We start from the raw sequence: 19422 nt of genomic DNA, 5'->3' as shown, positions 1-19422 counted from the left end.
TCAAGAAGTACAAAAATATGTTATTTAAACGTATTTTTATTACATATATAGTCTCGAAGCCTTTTCACTCTGACAATTCAAAGGCAACTTCAGCTAGGGGACTAGCTGAAAGGATTATTATTATTCTTGGAGTTGAGAGAATATATTAATTCTAACTGTGCTAGCTCGAGGTGCGACTCATGGGGAAGCGCTTCCTTTCCCTTTTTTCTTGGAGAAAATCCCTCCTATCAGTGGGATCAATGGCTTCTTCTTCTTTTTCCTTAGAGAAGGGTTTCTCTCTAGTGCTTCAACTACTTGCGGAATTATAACTCGTGTCAGGGAAGGGGGATTAGCAAACGTCACATATCTCTTCTTTTGAAAATCGGTCTCAGCTTCTTCGTGGAATGTTTGCATTCTGGCTTCAAATTTTGTGGTATCTTCAACAATCTTGACATCTTCAATTTCAGATTCTATCATATGCCTTTCGACTTCACGTTCCTTCAATTGTTGAAGCTCTCTCTTTGTTCTTTCAAGTTCTTCTTGAAGAGAACAAAGGCAGCTTGCCATTAGCGTCCTTTGTTCTCTAGCCTTTTCAAGTCTTTGTTTTGTCTCCTCTAGCTCTGCTGTCACTGTTCCAAGCCTGGAAGGGCCCTGCCCGTATTCAGTTCCTCCAACGTGCATCTAATTATGTGAAAGCAGAAAATCATATATAACGTTATATATATATATATATATATATATACAACGTAAGATGCTTTGCTTACCGCCCTTTCCAAAACCTAATTCTATGACAGGGTCGCATGCTGGCATGGACGAGATGGCTTCTCCTCGCCAAAAGCAATAGATAAAATATTCTTAAAGCCCTCAATTCCATTAAATAATAGATTGATATCGCCATTGTTTATCAATTGGCATAAACATTTAGTTTTCTTTTTAAACTTTATTCTATCACAGGACAAAAGGAACAAAGTTCTCGCAGCTCTATGAAGACTTAAATTCTATCACAAGCAAGCATATGGACAATATCAAACGAGCACTACTGATAAACTAATGAAATGTTAATAGTCACAGCATGGATTTAATGAAATCATTCTAATGACTATCTCCACTCTCCATTTGCTTTGGCCAAGACCCATTAGCTAACAATCAAAGGGAAAAATTGAAAGGAAAACAGGAGAATGCATAGCAAGTAACAATTAATTCCATATAGGATTTGAGCATAGTCATAGACCATAATAAATAATCACGAAACGAAGTGCTGAAACACTGTTCCGGTTGATATTTCTGAGTGCCACAACTACCCCAACACACAGGATGAATTTTTTGAAGAAGACAAGGTAAATTAATTAAAAAAAAAAGTGATTAGTGAGTGATAATTAACCTCTTTGAGCTTGTTTGCATATAGCTCCCCAGCTAAAACTCTCTCGCCAAACAACGTAACAGCCTCTTTGACAGACCGGAATGGTGCTCTAGTATCGATCTCAGCCCTTTTGAGTACTATCACTCCTTCAGCCGCCATTTCAGTATATATGTGCTCTGTAAGGGATCAGAAATTAAGAGATTGAGAGAGAGAGAGGAGAAGAAGAAGAAGAAGATAATTCTGGATAGAAGGAGAGATACGGCAACAAGGATGCTGTTTTAACTTAGAACAAGAGATAGAGATGGGGCCGGAGAGAGATGGGACAGGTTAGTTACTAGTAGCTAGAAGTGATTTTTGGTTAGGGGAGACAACAATATTGTATGACAAGTATATGTCTTGCTGGGGAGCTTCGTTACTTCGCGTCCACTTCACTAGAATTCTGTGTTTTCCGTTAGTCACTTGATACTCTATTTGAATGCGAAGGCGGTGGTTGGATGGACTTTGTTCACTAGTGCCTGACCAGCCCATGTTAATTTGGCAAAAGAGAGGGACTCTTCACCAAGAGCCAACCAATCAAGCCGGGCAATGCATGTGTATGATCCACGACCCATGCTCTTAGCCATAACTACAGCAAGTTTTCAGCCCAATATGATCATCAATGAAAATCCTATGGGGGAGGTCGTCCATTCGATTATGGATTGGGTTGTAAGAGCTCCATTGAGGACGTGGCTCTTTTCGAGGGTGACGTGGCTTCTCCATCAATTAAAAACTATATTTATTTTCCTAAAAATAATAATTAAACTTATTGCAAAAAGCTAAGTTAGTTGATAAAAGATGACCTCTGAGTTATTAGTTTTGAAAACGTGCGATGCGTTAGAGATACCTTTACATTTAATGCCTATACAGCTGTACTATTTGTCTTTTTGGCATATCTAGCCATCAAAGCCAAGTGGAGATATGAAAGGTCTCATCCTTGTCCACGTGTAAGTTGAGGACATCATTTTATGGAGTTCTGCAAACATTCTCCCAGTAGCAGGCGGATAAACTTCACACAAGTTTGGAATTAAAAAAAAATTTCAGATTCATCGCTAATATGATAGTTAAGTTAATAAAAATTTAAATAATTATTAATTTTAAAATTTAAATATAATTAATAAAAATTATATATAAACTGAATACTCGTATTAATTAAAAAAACACTGATAACCTATCATTGTTTGGAAGGGGGGAGGGTGTAGCTGGCAGTAGGCTCAAGGAAAACTCACACTTAGGTTTTCTATCCATTCGTGCCAGATCCAAGTATGACTTTTTATTTAATGCATGGAACACCCATGGTATCGTGGATTGTTTGGTAATATGGTTGAAAAATATTTTTTAAAAAATTTAAATTTTTTTTTAAATTAATATGTTTTTAAATTATTTTAATATATAGGTCTCAAAAATAATTTTTAAAAAATAAAAAAATATTATTAACTCAGAAAAGCATTTTGAAAAAACAACAACAATCATACTCCCAAACACGTTTTAAATTAATATCTTTTAATAATTTATTTTTATTACATGACACCAATCAGGTGAGCAGGCAGGTAACTATGGTTTCCCATGTCATGGTCAATTCATTATGTTATGCTGCCATTTTTTATTAAAATTAAAAATAACTTTGCTTGGACGGATATTTGAGAAGACAATATCTGGAATTTATGTAGGAGAAATTGCACGACGGGCCATGCCGAAGATAGCCGAAGAAGGTTCTTTGTTTGGTTCGTCTGTACCTGGTGTATGTTTGGTTTGAAGATGTTGTTGGGTGTTTTTAAAAGAATAATCCTTTCAAACATAAACTACACCTTGTAAAAATAAAATGAAAACATATTTTTTATGCAGATTTTATAAAAAAAACCATCACACCTTCAAACCAAACATCTCTATAAAAACCTATCCACACCTTTAGCACTCCAGTAGCTACATCCTTAAGCTTACTTCATTGTGAATAGAGTTTAAAGGTCGAAAAAACTCTTCTTAAGATGTGCTAATATTATTACATAGCGTGGGTTATTATCTTAAAATAAAATAAAATAAAAATATATCTAGTTAAAAAGACAAAGATAAACATATAAAAATAAATTTGTTTTTGAAATAATTTTAAAGTGAATTTTTGTATTTTCAAAAGAAGAATAACAAAGTAACATGTGATTATATATAATATTTTTTATTTTTTATTTTTAAAATATTCTTGTAAAAAACTCTCAATTCCAAAATTATCAAACTAAGACATGTAAGGATAAAAATGATTATTATCATAGTTTTGAAACTCGTGTCAAGGGTCGGTCTGGGAAAAAACCCGGGTTTCTGATTGAGTTGGCCCAGATTAACCTATAGTTTTAAAACTCAACTCAGGAGTTAATTTAGGGTGAAGCTCGGGTTGAATCAGGTTGACTTGAGTCAGTGTAATAATAAAAATGGTTGTTACCATAATTTTTAAAACCGATTCGGGGTCAATCCAGTGCAAGGATCAAGTCACAAGTAGGATTGACTATTAACCCAAGTCAATATAAAGATAAAAATGATTATTATTATAATTTAAAACTTGATTCAAGAGTCGACACAGGATGAGACTCGGGTCACATGACAAGATGATCAACATAAAATAAAAGTGGTTATTATTATAATTTTAAAACTTGATTCGGGTGTCAACCCGGGTTGATCCGAGTCAATGTAAGGATAGAAGTTATTATTATCATAGTTTTAAAACCCGACTTCATAGTCAAGAACTAGGTTACAAGTTAAGAGGGTCAACGCAAGTTAACTTGAGTCAACATATATATAAAAATGGTTATCATCATAGTTTTAATTCTGGCTCAAGAGCGTACCTGGAAAAAAGTTGAAGTAACAGGTCAGGAGGCTTAACTTGGCTAACCCAAATTTTTTTTATTTTTTTCAAAAGAGTCAAATGGTTTTCTACAGTGTTTTATCCTAGGCTAACCTCGATTTTTAACCCGGTCAAATCAAGTCAATTTTTTCTCTATTTTTTTTAAACTCGGACCAGTCTAGGGCCTGCATTAACCCATAAAGTCAGTGCCGGTCTTCTAAATAATGTTATTACAATATTATTAATTTTAACACTCAATATAATATTTTATTTTATTTTATCCATTATAACCAACACAAGATATAGAAAGAATCACTTTATATTGTAAATCACTATCAATCAGAATTCTCTCCTTTTTTTTTTCTATGTTGTGTTTTCTATTTGTCTCTTTTATTTTTAAACAGTAATGAAACGCTATCTTACTGTCCAGTTCAGTTACATGCTTGCATGGCACTAGCACTTGTTTTTCCTTCGCACTGAAGCATGTACTCAAATGCATGGCAGGACCCCAGATACATGCGCAATGCAGCAGGACAATTCAGATGATCTTCAAGCCATTGGTTCGATTCTACATAATGTAGCTGTGGACGGGTAATATTTACTGTTCTGCTACTCTTATGACTCTAGCCCTTTGACGAAATTGAGTGTACATATGAAATTTGCTTTTCAGTGGAAGACAACATAGATGATAGGAATTCTTTTCCTATATACACACACCGCATGCAGACGCTATTAATCAAGTGGAGTGATGTTCAACGAACAATAAGCAATCACTAGAGGTCAATAGCGCTAAATTTGAACTTATGCATGCCAGTCAATAACATCTGAGATATGTATATTGAAAAAAGGAGTTTTATTACTTGGATCTTCTTGTTCAACTCGGTTATTCCACTCAATCACTATTTCCTTTAATCCAAATTTCAAGTTCAGGCTGAGCCCAGCTTAAATGCTAGGAGGATTGTGTTAATCAGAGGTTTGCGACGCCATTGTAAAGAGAGGTGGACGCTTGGCAAGTGCAGGGATTCTGCAAAAGATGGAAGATGAGTCCAAAGGAACCATGCTTGATAAAGGAACTGTGTAGTTGCCATGGGACGGTGGATTATACGAGCACTACCCCCATTACAGAAGATACCTGCAGCCAAATTATCTTGAAAGTATTTTTTGATTTAAAAGAATATTAAATTATATTTTTTTAATATTTTTTTGGATAAATTTGATGTTTTGATATCAAAAATTAAAAAATTATTTTAATATATTTTTTAAAAAACAGTTTACACTATATTACTACACACAATTTACAAATAATACGACGTTGGAATTTATTTTTTCTAAATAAAAATGTAAAAGCTGACTGCAGCCTGCGTTTCGTTTGACAAACACAGCGAAACGGCAAACACAGGCTCGCCTCGTTCACGTACGTGTGAAATGCTCATACCAAACTTATGTGTGAACATCACAATAGCCGCAAATTAATCACACAGCATTCAAAAGATCAAAATAGAAAAATACTATATCGAGTCATCAACCGAGAGAGAATTCAACTTCAAGTATCACACGATTTATCTGTATACGGTTGTTACACGCTAGATCTCACTCTCCTCCTTTCCTTCGACATATTCAACCTTGGAGACTGCCTCCCTCTCAAGACGAAAGAAATTCATGAGAAAAATCAAACATTTCTACACCTCCATCCCTCTCCAGATTAACGCTGCTTGAAAATAATTCGTGAAACTTCTTCGTTAATTCATCGTTCGATCTTTCTCTAACAATGGTTATCTTTCTGCCTGATATCATGTTCTGAACATTTTTTTTTTATTTTACTTTTGGTTAATGTCTGTTTTTGACGATGTTTGATTTGGCAGATCCGATTTATACTCCTGCAAAACAGACAAGGCAAGACTCGTCTCGCTAAATACTATGTTCCTCTTGAGGATTCCGAGAAGCACAAAGTCGAATACGAGGTTTTGTCTGATTTATACTCTCTCTCTTTTTATTTCTAATTGTTTGATTTTTTTTAGTTTTCTTTTATGAATTCGATTGTGTTTTTTAGGTTCACCGATTGGTTGTTAATAGAGATGCTAAATTCACGAATTTTGTTGAGGTAATTGATTTCTCATCCCTTTCGAGTAGATAAATAGAAGAAGCTAATTATGATCTAATTAAGCAGGAGCCGGTGCTTAAACAAATCCTAATCTGATTAATTTGATTAGTTGTGTTGAATTCTTTTTATTAATGAAAACAATTGGAACTTGAACATTGAGTAATAATGGAAGTGTTGTTTTAGCTAAGGAATGTTTTGGTTGCAGTTTAGGACACACAAGGTGATATACAGGCGGTATGCTGGATTGTTTTTTTCGCTGTGTGTCGACATAACGGATAACGAATTGGCTTATTTGGAGTGCATTCATTTATTTGTGGAGATATTGGATCATTTCTTCAGCAATGTGTGTGAACTAGATTTGGTGTTTAACTTTCACAAGGTTTGTCCCTGTCTTGATTTTTTCGTTTTCGTTGTTGTGAGAACGGTACTTTAACCATGCTTGTCTTCGATCTTGCGATTCTATAGGTGTTGCATGGATGATTTAATGTTTCCTGCTTCTTTGCTTTTACTCTGTGTGATTCTTGCCTTTTGGTCTAGTTACCAGATCAATTACACCGTATAATTAGTTACTGAAAGGAATTCACAGGCCTCATATTAGCTTTTTATCACTCCATGCGCGCGTGTTTTCCTATAGTGCAATCTGTTCTTTGTTACTGTTTTTCTTTTGCACTTCTTTGTTTGATTTTCTGTTTCCTCCTTAAAAGGTTTATTTGATACTTGATGAATTCATTCTCGCTGGGGAGCTTCAAGAAACAAGCAAGAGGGTGAGTATTTTCTGGAATTCTATTTCTTCCTGGCAAATCTGGTTCCTAAGGAAAACAAGTTTTTGCTCATTTTACCACCCCCCACATGCTCGGATTACTGTATGGTCGATCCATGCCATCAACTAATATTTTTATTTGTTTTTTGGGAGGATAATGGAATCACAAATGTATAAGTTTTTAGTTATCATGGCACAGCACTTTTTATAACTTCCTTCTCTCCCTCTTTGTTATTTTGGTAAATTAATCCCCCTTTAAACAGGCAACTGATACTCATTGTAATGTGCAGGCAATCATAGAGAGAATGGGAGAGCTGGAGAAGCTGGAGTAAGCATCTGTTCTGCAGCGGAGAGTGTCTGAGTGTCAGTTTGGTCCTCCATCTTTTCCTCCTGTATTTGCTTGTCTCGTTCTTTATTGTTCAGCAGTTATTTTTATACCCCATCTAGCACAGCCAGCTCATACCTTGTAATAGTGGACATTTTCGCCAGAAATTGCTTCTTTTATCCTTCGGTTCCCATTGTCTCTGTGTCTCATTCTGCCTTTCATTTCCATGGAGTACTGTTAATTCCCATCATCTTTCAGTTGATGGCATAGAATGACTCTGTGCTCAGGTTAAATAAGAGTGCTATTTTCATGTTAGTATAACATTCTGGATGTCTAGAAACAACTATAACTCTCAGCACTGTTAGTATAACCCTGCTTGTATTTTAAGTAGATGCCAGAAATTTAGGAGCTATATCTGGTGGTGGATCTTTGCTGTTGCCCAACAGTGCTGAGGAAAGTGAGGAAGTAATGGATAGGTGAGAACTTAGAAATCCAAACGTAGTAGTGATGCATGATACAAAATCACAATACAGCTTTCTTGGCCTCTCATAAAATCGTTGGATCTGAATGGAAATAAATGCTCATAACAAGGTGTCTGACGAAATGCTCAGCCCATAGCCCCATAAACCATACCACCGCAAGTTCGATCGAGGACTGCACGGGCTCACATGGGCAGGAAAATTATATGACAAACATGTAAGAAGATTACCACCCCATGACAGATATGTCAGAGAAGACAAAAGCCACCTATCCTGTCATGTCATTATAGAATGAAAAGCGAAGTTAATCCTCAACGCTAAATTCACAGGTGTAAAACTCTAGATTCAAGAAGCTAATTTCGCTTCCTCTCTCCATTGGCTGCTGCTTAGAAGTAGTCCCACTGTTTAAGCAGGTTAAGCGGATAAAAACCATAAGCTTACATGCATAGAAGCAGTTGTCAAATCCGGTTTGAAACCCAACTCGTATAAAGGTTCAGAAAGTGAGTCAACCCATGAATCAACATATATATATATATATATCAATCCTCGTTTTTCTTAGATAGGTATTACTCAAGTCACACGAGTCAATCCGTCGAGTGAAAAGGCAGGCGACGGTACAAAATGTCCTCGCCCACTTTCAGATAATAAGCCCTGGATGCTAATTCCACTAGCATCTAACTTCCCCTGCCTGATTTCTTCCCCATTTTAATCCAACACCCAAAGAACAACTTGGCTTCTAGTTTATTCCCTATTTGACAGTGCTGAGAAGTAGCAGGTATTAACACAACGAATCAAATAATATCTCTGCCAATCAATCTGATAGCTAATGGCTAAAGTTCATTACAGAGTAATTGCAATGGCAGTGCACCAACAGTTCGAAACCCACCTCCAGTTTCTTCATAAACAGACGAGAGATGGTGGTCTTGTCTTCTGACCCTAGCATGAGGCAATGCTGTAATGGTCATAAGCTGCTGTTGAGAGATCTGAGCGTACTTGGGACCCAGTGCTTCTTGAGATGACAAAGTTGGGATGGTGGGTTGGCCACGTGATATCTGTGTAGGCAAATCTTGCCTTACATTTTGCCAGTTCGGAAACTGAGTCGTGGTCGTGGAATTTGCAGACGTCCTGTATTGAGCTGCTGCAAGCTGAGCTTCCCAAAGCCGTTGTAGTTGCTCCTGCTGCTTCTGTTGCTGCTTTGCAAATCCTGAAGGACTTGTACGAGAACCACAATACAAGTTGCCAAAGTAGGAAGGTTGTGGAACCCGGGCCTAAACCAAGAGTTAAAAGTAAGTTGGTATATAACTTGCAAGGTAACTCCGTACAGATGCAGCAGGAAGTTTGTGTGAATTTGAAGACCGTAGGTAACTCAGCAAAGTGTAAACCTTTAGCCAAAGAAAGCCTCATGCTGCTGAACATAAGATCACCTATTGGTTGGCTCCCTAAATTCACAGAACTACACTTCCACTGCATCTCCATTTAATGGATGTAATTATTGACAAAAAATAAATAATTGAGGATGTGCAAAACCATCTCTTCAATTAGTTCTTGAGTCATCAGGCAATACATAGATGCAATCTAAAAGGGAAGGATAAAAACCTGCTGTGCTGCAGGCTGATCAGGGTAAGATGAGGACGTGCCATATGCTAGGGACATAGGGAAACTCACGAGTGTGGAATGTTGCTGTTGCAAATGTGAGTGCAGATAAGGAAATTGCTGCTGAGCTGATTGTTCAGACCTATTTCCAACTCCATTAGAAATGTTACTAGCTTCCAGGCTGCCCCCGCCAGTTGACAAAGACAAGAAATTGAAAGTCTGCAAGGGAGTAAAAATTGATCAAAACCAGTTAGAAAATAATAAACCATTGGAAATTGAATGCTAGATTTACCTGCTTCTGAGAATTGTACACGCCAGAAGGAGTCTGTGGCTGATCTTGATGGAGTCTTTGTCGTTGAAGAGTGCCAATTCCAACTTGATTTGAATTCTTGTCAGTCATGTTAACTATGGCTCTAGAAGGTGTAGCGCCATTCAAACCATTCCTGTTGCCATTGAAGTTGTTTATTGTCATAAATACACCTTGCCTTAATATATCATGTGGCCTCAGTTGATTCAGATGCAGAGGCAAGCTATCTCTGCTCTCTGGGATTTGTAAAACCCGAATGAGACGACTTATATAAACATGGGTTGAGGACCTCTTCCATGATCTTTTACCAGTATTGACTTTAGAAGCCTGTGTAAGTCACAGTCCATCAGACAAACCAGTCATAAAAGTTTTGAGCAACCAATTCATCCAGGCAAGAGAAATAATCATTAGACATAACCATCACCTTTCCAGTAGAAGAACATTTTTGGAATGAACTGGGCCTGGTAGCACCACAATCAGTATCCATCCAAGAAGGAAATTTGGTGGCAGAACATCTGAAATATGTAAAATTGCATGACAAATTGCAAAATAATGGATGATGTAAATGTACAAAACCAAAGACATGGGAGGAAATTACTGCGATGAAGATCCATAATTGCATGCACCACTTGATACAGTTGAAGACAAACCTGGCCACAGTGCTGGACCTTCAGATGAAAAAATCAACTATTAAGTGCAGTACTACACGAGACAAAAGTAATCTACAATCAAATTGGATGCTATTGAGATGATAATTTCCCAGGAGCAGGAGTTTTACCATTGGTCATGGATTGACAGATTGTATGGCGTTGATCCTGTTGACTTATAGTTGCTGTCAGCCCCAAGGCAATGTCTGGCTTTCTCTCGAGTGAGGTGTCCAACTGTGTGGACTGCTTCACTTTGCTGCAAGCTCAAAAAATGCAAGGAATAAATAAACAAATCCCTTGGAGCCATGAACAAAGGAATGCATTTAACATAACAACCAAAAGAGAAAAAAAGAAAAGAAAAGCATACACAGTATCCTGATATTGCTCAGGGGCAATGAAGAGATTGAAAGAATCACACAATGGCTTTAGCTCCTCCAGTTTAGCAAACATAGTGGGCAGATTCACTTGAGCAACACAACTACCCAATTCACCTTGGATTTTATCGCTGGACAAAGCATGCCATTCTTGAAAATTAGGCTCGTTCAAACAATCAACTTTGGCAGTTTCGATATGCCATGTTTCCTCAGCAGCCTCATCAATTCTCGGGAGGCAAATTGAGTTCAAGTCCTCTTTTACGGCTACAGAATTAGATAAACAACATACTTACAGCACAGCATAAAAAAAAGCATAATAATAAAATTTTGGAGGAAACTAAAAAAAAAAAACCTTCAATATTGGGGGGATCACTCTCACTACGTTCTTGCAAAGTTGAAGGACTTGTATCCAGAGAAGCATTGCCCAATTTACACTCATTTTTGGGTTCTTCATTATTGGCAAACATTCCAGCCAAAGAATACAAGGTCTCCACAACTTCTTCTTCATCTTTGGTTATTGGCCCACAGACACTCTGTTTACTGGACCAGTCTGGCCCTGGTTGTGTCTGGAAAAGCATTTTTAACTTTATATAAATTGAAGTGCTCAATAGAAGAGGAATAAGAATTTAACTGAAATCAGAAGCTAGAGATAACCGGCTAACCACTTTCAATCCCAATTTCTTTAAACCATCCCTTTTCAGTGATTCCACCCCACCATGAGTGTGGCTTAGCTTCTTTGAATCTGGAAAAGGTGGGGAGACAGATTCGCGATTGCGTTTCTTCATGGCTGAAAATGGTCATGTATATTTACAAAACGATGCCAGCAAAAACATGAAGAACTGATATTTAATTTCTTGCTTTCATTCATGAAAAGAAAAATGAAAAAAACTTTGTTCATTCATAAAAAAAACTGAAAGTATCTCCCTTGGAAAAGCAAGCTTAAGAATATTAAAGAACTAAAAAAATATCAAACACGTTACCATAAATAATTACTTAAAAAGAATAAATACACCACGAAAGTGGCAGCATCAGCACAATAAATAGAATTAAAAAGTACAACACACAGAATCTTTCTTCCTTAAAAAGAAAAGAAAAGGCAAAAAGCTTCAGTTTTGCTTCAACTCCAATCCAAAATTTACAAAGCCATGAACAAAACAAAACCATCCAAAAACATGAAAAAAAGAAACTTCCAAGAAATTCCCACCCCAAAAAAAAACACTTAGTTTCGAAAACCTAGACACATCCAAGTAAATAACCAAAAAAACCCCACCAAGAAAAACGTCGTACTTCTTGATTTCTGAATTGACAAACTAACAACACACCTGACCGTAGCTTCCTCGGAACAACACCATTGCAATCATCAATAAGCTGCTTTAAAAGTCAACCAAACATTAGAACAAGCAGGAAATTTATTAAAAAAACCAACCACCTCATAATTACTGAGCCTACCTTTCTGGGAAGCTTGAATCTCTTATTGCTAGTACTTGCAGTGCCAATAGTAGCGGAAGGTGCTTGAAGAACTTCTTTATCAAACACGTCACAACCTCCACAACCTCCCATCTCACACTTCTTTTCTTCCTCCACCTCGTAACGACAACTCCCCTTATTACTTTCACTATTATTATTATTAACAGCACTCAAGCTTTTAATTCTCTTCGATTTCTCCAAAGAAACAACAAAATCACCACCATTCAAACCTTGAAAAAAAAATCACAAGAAGATAAAAGATAAGAGACAAGATACTACTAGAAATAGCTAACAAAGTAGTAAAGAGCATAAAATAAGATACGACAGAAGCAGAATAAGAATAAAACAGATAACGACAAGTCTTCATTTTGGGTTTTGTTTCTTTGTTTTCAAGTAAAAGACACATTTTTAAATTTTTCTTGGGGACCAGAAAATTAATTAAAATTGAAATTAACACACAAAAAATTCACCAGAGAGAAGCTTTTGTCCAGATTGCTTAATCTGTTGTCTTGAGAACCGACTGGCTCTTGGCCTGACGTCTGTATTCTTGTTCATTTCTATCATCTTTCAATCATTTTAACCCACTAACAACGCCGCCGCCACCTTCTCTGCCTCTGCCTCTTCAAGGGCCCAAGAAAATCCAGCGAAAATAAGCCAAACCCAGATCTTCTCTTGTTGTTCTGTCACTCTTTTACTCTTCAAAATTTGAGCTTCTTCAATGAAATGAAAGAAGGGAATAAATTCAATTTAGAAGCAATGAAACCAACAGGAGTAATGAAGGAGGGAGAGAGAGGGACAGAAGAGTGGAAGTTTTTGTTGCGTTAGTTGTTAAGCGAAATGCGAAAAAATGGCGTTTGGGATTTTTTTGTTTCGCCAGATATCTCTCCGCCTCTCTCTTTATCTTGAAGAGCAGAGAGTACTAGCCGATGAAGATCTCTATTTCTCTCGGAGAAGCTGAGAGAGATATTATAGCAGAGACCGAAAGCAAAAGGAGATCGATAGAAGAAGAAGAAGAAGAAGAAGAAAGAAAGGTAGAAAAGTAATTCGCTTCCTCGTGTTAAGAGAATCAGGTTCTTCCTAAAATAAAGCAGAAAGAAAGAGAGAGAGAAAAAACTCAAAGCAGAAAGAAAGAAGATGAACAGCAGGAAAAAGGAAAAAGCTCCCTCTCCCTCTCCCTCTCTGTGAGTCTCTGTGCAACCCGTGAAACACACTTGGAAAAAATTAAAGAGAGTAGATGTCACTCGTTAAAGACTTTTCTTTTATTACAATAAAAACCTATCCAACCCATTAATGTCATCAAATCTCCCCCGTTATCCCCTACTTCCGCTATTTCCTTCTACTCTGCAAGCAAGATTTTTCAAATTTTTTTAAGAAAAACAAAGGCCAAGAATTCAAGTACTATCAAGAAAAAACTGGATAATGCAGTGACGAGTGACAACGATAATCATCTTTTTGATTCGTCAAACCTACCCTAAAACATTCACTCAATCACACACTACAATCTCCAAAGCGACGGAAAGCCCGAAGCATTAATGCTACTCTCTCTCTCTCTGTCACTTCCAGCTTTTATTTATACACACTCCCGATTCTCACGTAATTCCCCATCTCCACAGTTTCTATTCTCTACTTGCCCACCACCGTCCGATCTATCATTTTGGGCTACTTACACGTGTCAGCCACGTCGGATCTATGAAGTCCCGACTTCCCTTTCTTGTCACTTCTTGACCCTCTCCCCACTTCATAATAATCCACGCCCCTGTTCAGTCATCAACGGCTATTATTTAATAGGTCTTAGATTGTTGCCACGTGCACAATGTATACGCACATACTGACTTTCTAAGAATTTTAGTTACCAGAATAGGGTCTGGGTTAACTGTTCATTCGTCGTTTGGGATTTGGAGACACGTGCTAGAATTTTAGTTCAGTGAAGGGTAAGGCTTATGTCACGCGCGAGAGAGAGAGAGTGGTGTGTTTGTTAGTGAGAAGGGAGATTGAAATGTGTAAAGTGTAGACTACTTGGGTTCTAAACAAAGCTTGCAGACACGAAGAAGGGGAGGTTTTTTAGAATCGGCGATTATTTGATTCAGAGATCGGCTTTGTTCGTGTGCAGTGATGATGATTCGATTCTCTGCGTCTCAGCGTGACATCGGGTCATGAGTGATTCGTGACTTCCAGTTCTTTCATTTCAAGTTGGTTAAGTTTAAGTAAAATTACAGAAACATCCCCATTTGATATTTTTTGCATTTATGATGGAGCAGCATTCTTAAACTCGGAAAAGTACTCAGCTCATTAGAATATTACTGGATATTTGCCGGCGCGTCCCCGCGAGCTCAACAGTTTTTTTTTATGTAAAATAAGTAATAATTTTAAAAAATATATATCTAGTAAATTTAAATAATACAAAAAACAGCTATAAATAAACTAACAAAAAAATTACACTTGAGTTTATTCAGATTATTAAATAACCCAATGCAAACCTAATTAAAAAAAAAACTAGGAAAAAAAATCAAACTTAAAAAAATAGAAAACATCATATTAAAAATAATAATAATAAACCTTTTAAACCTAATTTAACCTAAAAAACTTGTAATTTATTAAATCATGTATCCAAGTTTAATCAATAAACTTAAATGTTGTTCAATTTAATTTTAAACGATGGAATCGTTGGAAAAAACTATTAAAACAAACAAATAGCAAAAAAAATGATGGAGCTAAAATCTGACATGAAAAAACTCAATGACAATAAAATCTAAAAAAAAATCCCAAACCAAAAAAAATACAATTAAAAGAACTAGAACTAAACTTGAAAGATTAAAAAAAATCAAAGGTGATGAAATTAAAAGTTATTTGTAATATGATAGATTATTCATAGATTAAAAAATGATAAACGTGAAATATAAAAAAATTATTGAGGGCTAACCCAATATAATCAAACCAAAAACAAATAAGAAAAAAAAAGTAAAAAAAAAGAGAGAGAGAGAATTAATCCTAAAAAAATAAAAAAATAAGACTTTTTTTATAAAAAAAAGATAAAAAGTAAGAAAACATCAATCTAGAAAAAAGGAAAAAAAAAAAGGGCAAAACTGACAACCCTCAAAAACCTGGTATAATATCTAAAAGTCGTATCTCATTAAAGTTTTTACTCAAATTCAATCAAAAAACATAATTCTCAACCAATTTCATTTAGAATAATAAAATCGGTATAGAAATATTGATAAAAAAATATGCAAAAGCTAACAAAAAGAAAAAGGATAAAATTTAATAGAAAAAAACCCAAGGATCCAATTTAATGAAAAAATAAAAAAATAATCCAAGATAAAATAAATATCAATTTAAAAAATAAAGACCAGATTTTAAAGAATAAAAGGAGTGGAATTAAAAATATTTTTAAAGATAAAGCAGATCTAGAAACACATCCTAAACATTAATGAATTTTAAAAAGCTCACAACTTATAAAACTTTATATCCAAAATTATTAAAAAGTTTGTTGCAAGCCAATCTAAAAATATAAATTTTAATAACTTTTCAAAAAAAAAAAAAAAAGCCTTGAATTGAATTTGATGACCAACTCGAGTCAACAAATCAAAAACGTGACTCAGGATATGAAATTAGGATGACCATATAAATAGAAAACATAAAAAAAATTGCTGGCAAAAAAATATTAAAAAATGCTTTAAAAAAACAGGTTGAATCAGGCTAATCCTTCAAATCTATCACCCGGGTCATGAGACTGGGATGATTCCATTAAAGGCAAACCTGAAAAATAAAGAAGCAATATTCTTAATCAAACAAATATCAAGAGATGAATTTGAGAAAAAAAATCAACAAAAAAAAACAATGCAAAACAAAAAAAAATAATAGCAATTGAAAGATTCATGACTAAATTTGATATAAAAATTTAATAAAATTGAATGTTAAGGGAAAAACCAAATGAGATTAAAAGTATAAGAATGGAATTGTAAAAACAAATTCATTAAAAAAATAGTTAAAAAAAATAGCAATTGAAATAATTATGATCAAATTTGACATAAAGATTAAATGAGAATAAATAACTAGAGGTGGAATTGAAAAAAATACAATTCAATCAAGAGATGATTCAAAACAAAACAAAATAAATATCAATTAAAAGAATGGTGCCGAAATTTAAAAAATCAAACAACCAATAATGAAATCGAAAATAAATTTCAATTAAAGATAATCAATGTAAATAAAATATTATTGACTAAATTAAAAGAAAAGATACATGGAATGGCTAATATGATTTTTTGCATTGTCAACACGCAATCTGACAAAGAGAATGAATGAAAAGAAAATTAACTTTGGGTTGAATCAAGGTGAACTACCACACATTCACAGCTTAGGGAGGAAAGGGACATTGAGACGAATCAAATGATGCGGTAAAATTATGACTATAATCACCAAAGTCAAGCTGCTAGAAGGCTAACCAAAAATCGACTCTGGAACTAACCAATAATAACAAGCAAACCATGATGAAATTCCAACCAAGCTCTTGAAGCTAGGGTTAAAAAATTATAATGGTAAGGGTAATCCACTATTTATATCAAATTTGAAAATACAAAAACATCCTTTTGTAGAAGATATTAGATTATTTGATTCAAGGGTTACATTAGTAATTTTATCATGCGTTAAAATTATAAAAATAACTTTGCACAATCCTTGAAAAATATTTATGACTCGATAAAAAGATCACCTTACCCTCTGAAGCAACGGCAACATATAAAACGACAAAGAAACAATATAGTAATTACACTACTTTAATGAGTAGTAATATATGTCTTGAGACACGACAATATTGATGAGGAGATTAGTTTTTTAGATAATGTCAACTTACATGTCATTGGATGAATTTATGGGTTTTTTTTTTTATTTGAAATATTATTCTTAATTTTAACTTTTTTTGTTTTGACCATATGAGTTTGGACTGGGATCAATTGGGTTAACCAGATTGTAAGTTAATCCATCGAATCATTTGATTTTGATGAGGTCAATATTAAAAACAATTTAATTTAAAAATCAATTCAAGTCAAGTTCTAGATCACAAACATGTAACAAATTAATTAACAAAGTTATACTGAGTTTAATAATTACTATGTAAAGTATCTTTTTGTCAACTTGTAAATTAATCATGATTAAATGTATTTCCTCGCGTTGTATTTAAGGCTATGTTTGTTTCCTGAAAAATAGTTTCTGAAAAATCACTTTTCAAACTTTGTTGTATTTGTTTATCATTAGAAAAGTTGGTCAACGAAAAACACTTTTCGAAAATTATGAAAAATTTAGGAATGTCATATTATTTACTAATTATATCAAATTTGATCCTCAAACTTTTGATAGTTATATATATTTTGTTTTGAATATTTATTTTTCAATTTCATCTCTTAAAATTTAATTTTTATATTAACTTTAGTCCTTATTTTTATAATTGTTACTTGCTTTATCCCTATTATTTTTTTATTTAAATTTTTTACATATCAAATTTGACCCTCATTCTTTTGATTGTTACTTATTTTATTTGAAATAATTAATGAAATGTGAATTATTATTATTTTAATTTCATCATCTTTTATTTATTTTTTATTTTTTAGATTTGATCTCTATTATTTTGATCATTATTTATTTTATTTGAGATAATTTATAAAATTATATATTTTTTCAATTTTATTTTCATTTAAATTTTTAATTTTTAAGATTTGTTCTTCATTATTTTAATAAACTTGAAAAAAAATAAAATATTAATAAGTTATTTTCCAATGACACAACCAAACACTGGAAAGTGTTTCCCAACTTATTTTTTATTATATCACCAAACATCAGAAAATAATTTATTTTTCTAGAATTTATTTTTAAAAAAAATTTTACTTCCCAGTAAACAAATAGGTCTAAAAAAATAAATTTCAAAGAATATGAAATCAACCTAACCATTACACTGAACATCTCTTGGTTCAAGTTGAATGCTAGAGATGGGATCGCACCCGTCGAATGCGACAGGGCTTTAAAATTCAGCGAAGCAGATCAATGGCAAGTGGGCTTCGTCTGTATACCATATATTTTTTGTCTTTTAATCCGGGACGAAGGCCAAAGCAAGAGAGGTTTTCCATAGTGACAATGGTCCTCTGTTACAGAGTGCAAAGAATCCAAAGCGGAGCCCTTCCCGAACCTGTCACCTAGCCTGGTCGAATATCCAATTCCAAATCACTGTCGAGAGCCTCCAATTTGAATTTTGAAGGGTTTTTTTTTAGAATGACCGGCATGGATGCAAATAAGCTACGAGTGTGAATTTCCATTCTCAACAGATTGCTACGAAAAGTATCAAGCGGAAGGAGAAGCCTTTAGCGATTCGGCAGTGTTTAGTACGGGTAATTGAAAAGTGTTTTTGAAATTTTTTTATATTTTTATATTTTAAATTAATATATTTTTTATATTTTTAAATTATTTTAATCTATTAATTTTTAAAATAATTTTTAAAAATAAAAAAATATTATTTTAATATATTTTAAAATAAAAAATATTCTAAAAAATAATGAAATACTACCGCACTTCTAACCATCTAAGTGGCAGTTTGGTAGTGTGGTTACGAGTGAGGTTCACCCACAGCCACACTACCCAGTGTTTGGTTAAAAAAAAAAAAGTGTGATTTGCTGGTAGGGTCCACTAATATTTAAGGTTGAACCTCTGAGATGCTGACAAACCAACCAACAGTGGAGCCATGCTCCACTGCGCACTGTTCACGTGAACAATGTTTTTTTTTTAAAAAAAAACCAGTGCACAAAGTTTATTTTTTTCCTGAAAAATTAGTATAGTTAATTAATTGCATTCGTATTGTTCACGTGAACGTGAACAATATTTTGTTTTTTTTTTAATTAGTTTAAGGTAAATTAAATTTATTCGTACTGTAATCTCAATTTTATTCCTGATAATATTTTACTTAATTTTATTGCACGCTGAATAAATCATGATAACTATAGTTATTGTCGAATGAATTTTTTACATAATGAAATTGTTGATTTTTTTTTTAAATTGTGTTTTACTCGAAAAACTAGTAATTAATATTATTTAATAACACTAAATAAATTAGAAGGATATCACATGATAACGTAACATTGGTGAAATTTGATCGCAATTCCAATTATGTTATTGCTGGGT

At 34.1% G+C, this 19422-nt stretch overlaps 3 protein-coding genes across 6 annotated transcripts; 1 reads left to right on the top strand and 2 right to left on the bottom strand.

Moving 5' to 3' along the window:
- Positions 1–20: 20 nt before the first annotated feature.
- LOC118052708 (WEB family protein At1g75720) lies at positions 21–1782 on the bottom strand. The gene is made up of 2 exons (XM_035063724.2): positions 1361–1782; positions 21–660 (listed from the first exon to the last, which is right to left on the bottom strand). Exons 1-2 carry the CDS (start codon positions 1496–1498, stop codon positions 178–180), a joined length of 621 nt encoding a protein of 206 aa, XP_034919615.1. The 5' UTR covers positions 1499–1782; the 3' UTR covers positions 21–177.
- Positions 1783–5726: 3944 nt separating this feature from the next.
- Positions 5727–7582, top strand: LOC118052707 (AP-2 complex subunit sigma). The gene is made up of 6 exons (XM_035063722.2): positions 5727–5976; positions 6068–6166; positions 6256–6306; positions 6512–6685; positions 7011–7070; positions 7357–7582. Exons 1-6 carry the CDS (start codon positions 5974–5976, stop codon positions 7396–7398), a joined length of 429 nt encoding a protein of 142 aa, XP_034919613.1. The 5' UTR covers positions 5727–5973; the 3' UTR covers positions 7399–7582.
- A 1007-nt stretch (positions 7583–8589) lies between these two features.
- LOC118052706 (uncharacterized) lies at positions 8590–13793 on the bottom strand. 4 transcript variants are annotated; one of them, XM_035063715.2, is made up of 12 exons: positions 12729–13793; positions 12241–12488; positions 12114–12162; positions 11454–11578; positions 11144–11357; positions 10785–11055; positions 10549–10673; positions 10369–10438; positions 10195–10285; positions 9756–10097; positions 9467–9682; positions 8590–9138 (listed from the first exon to the last, which is right to left on the bottom strand). In XM_035063715.2, the coding sequence occupies exons 1-12, from the start codon at positions 12820–12822 to the stop codon at positions 8701–8703; spliced, it is 2283 nt and encodes a 760-aa protein (XP_034919606.1). In that variant the 5' UTR covers positions 12823–13793; the 3' UTR covers positions 8590–8700. The 4 variants fall into 4 exon arrangements, with proteins under 4 accessions (XP_034919606.1, XP_034919611.1, XP_073263608.1 ...); XM_035063720.2 differs by having other exon boundaries at positions 9536–9682; XM_073407507.1 differs by having other exon boundaries at positions 10372–10438.
- Positions 13794–19422: the final 5629 nt, after the last annotated feature.

Source organism: Populus alba, chromosome 2 (genome assembly GCF_005239225.2).
Source record: "Populus alba chromosome 2, ASM523922v2, whole genome shotgun sequence".
NCBI classification, from domain to species: Eukaryota; Viridiplantae; Streptophyta; class Magnoliopsida; order Malpighiales; family Salicaceae; genus Populus; species Populus alba.
Note: the sequence above shows the minus strand (reverse complement) of the source record. Positions and strands in the feature narration are given on the sequence as shown.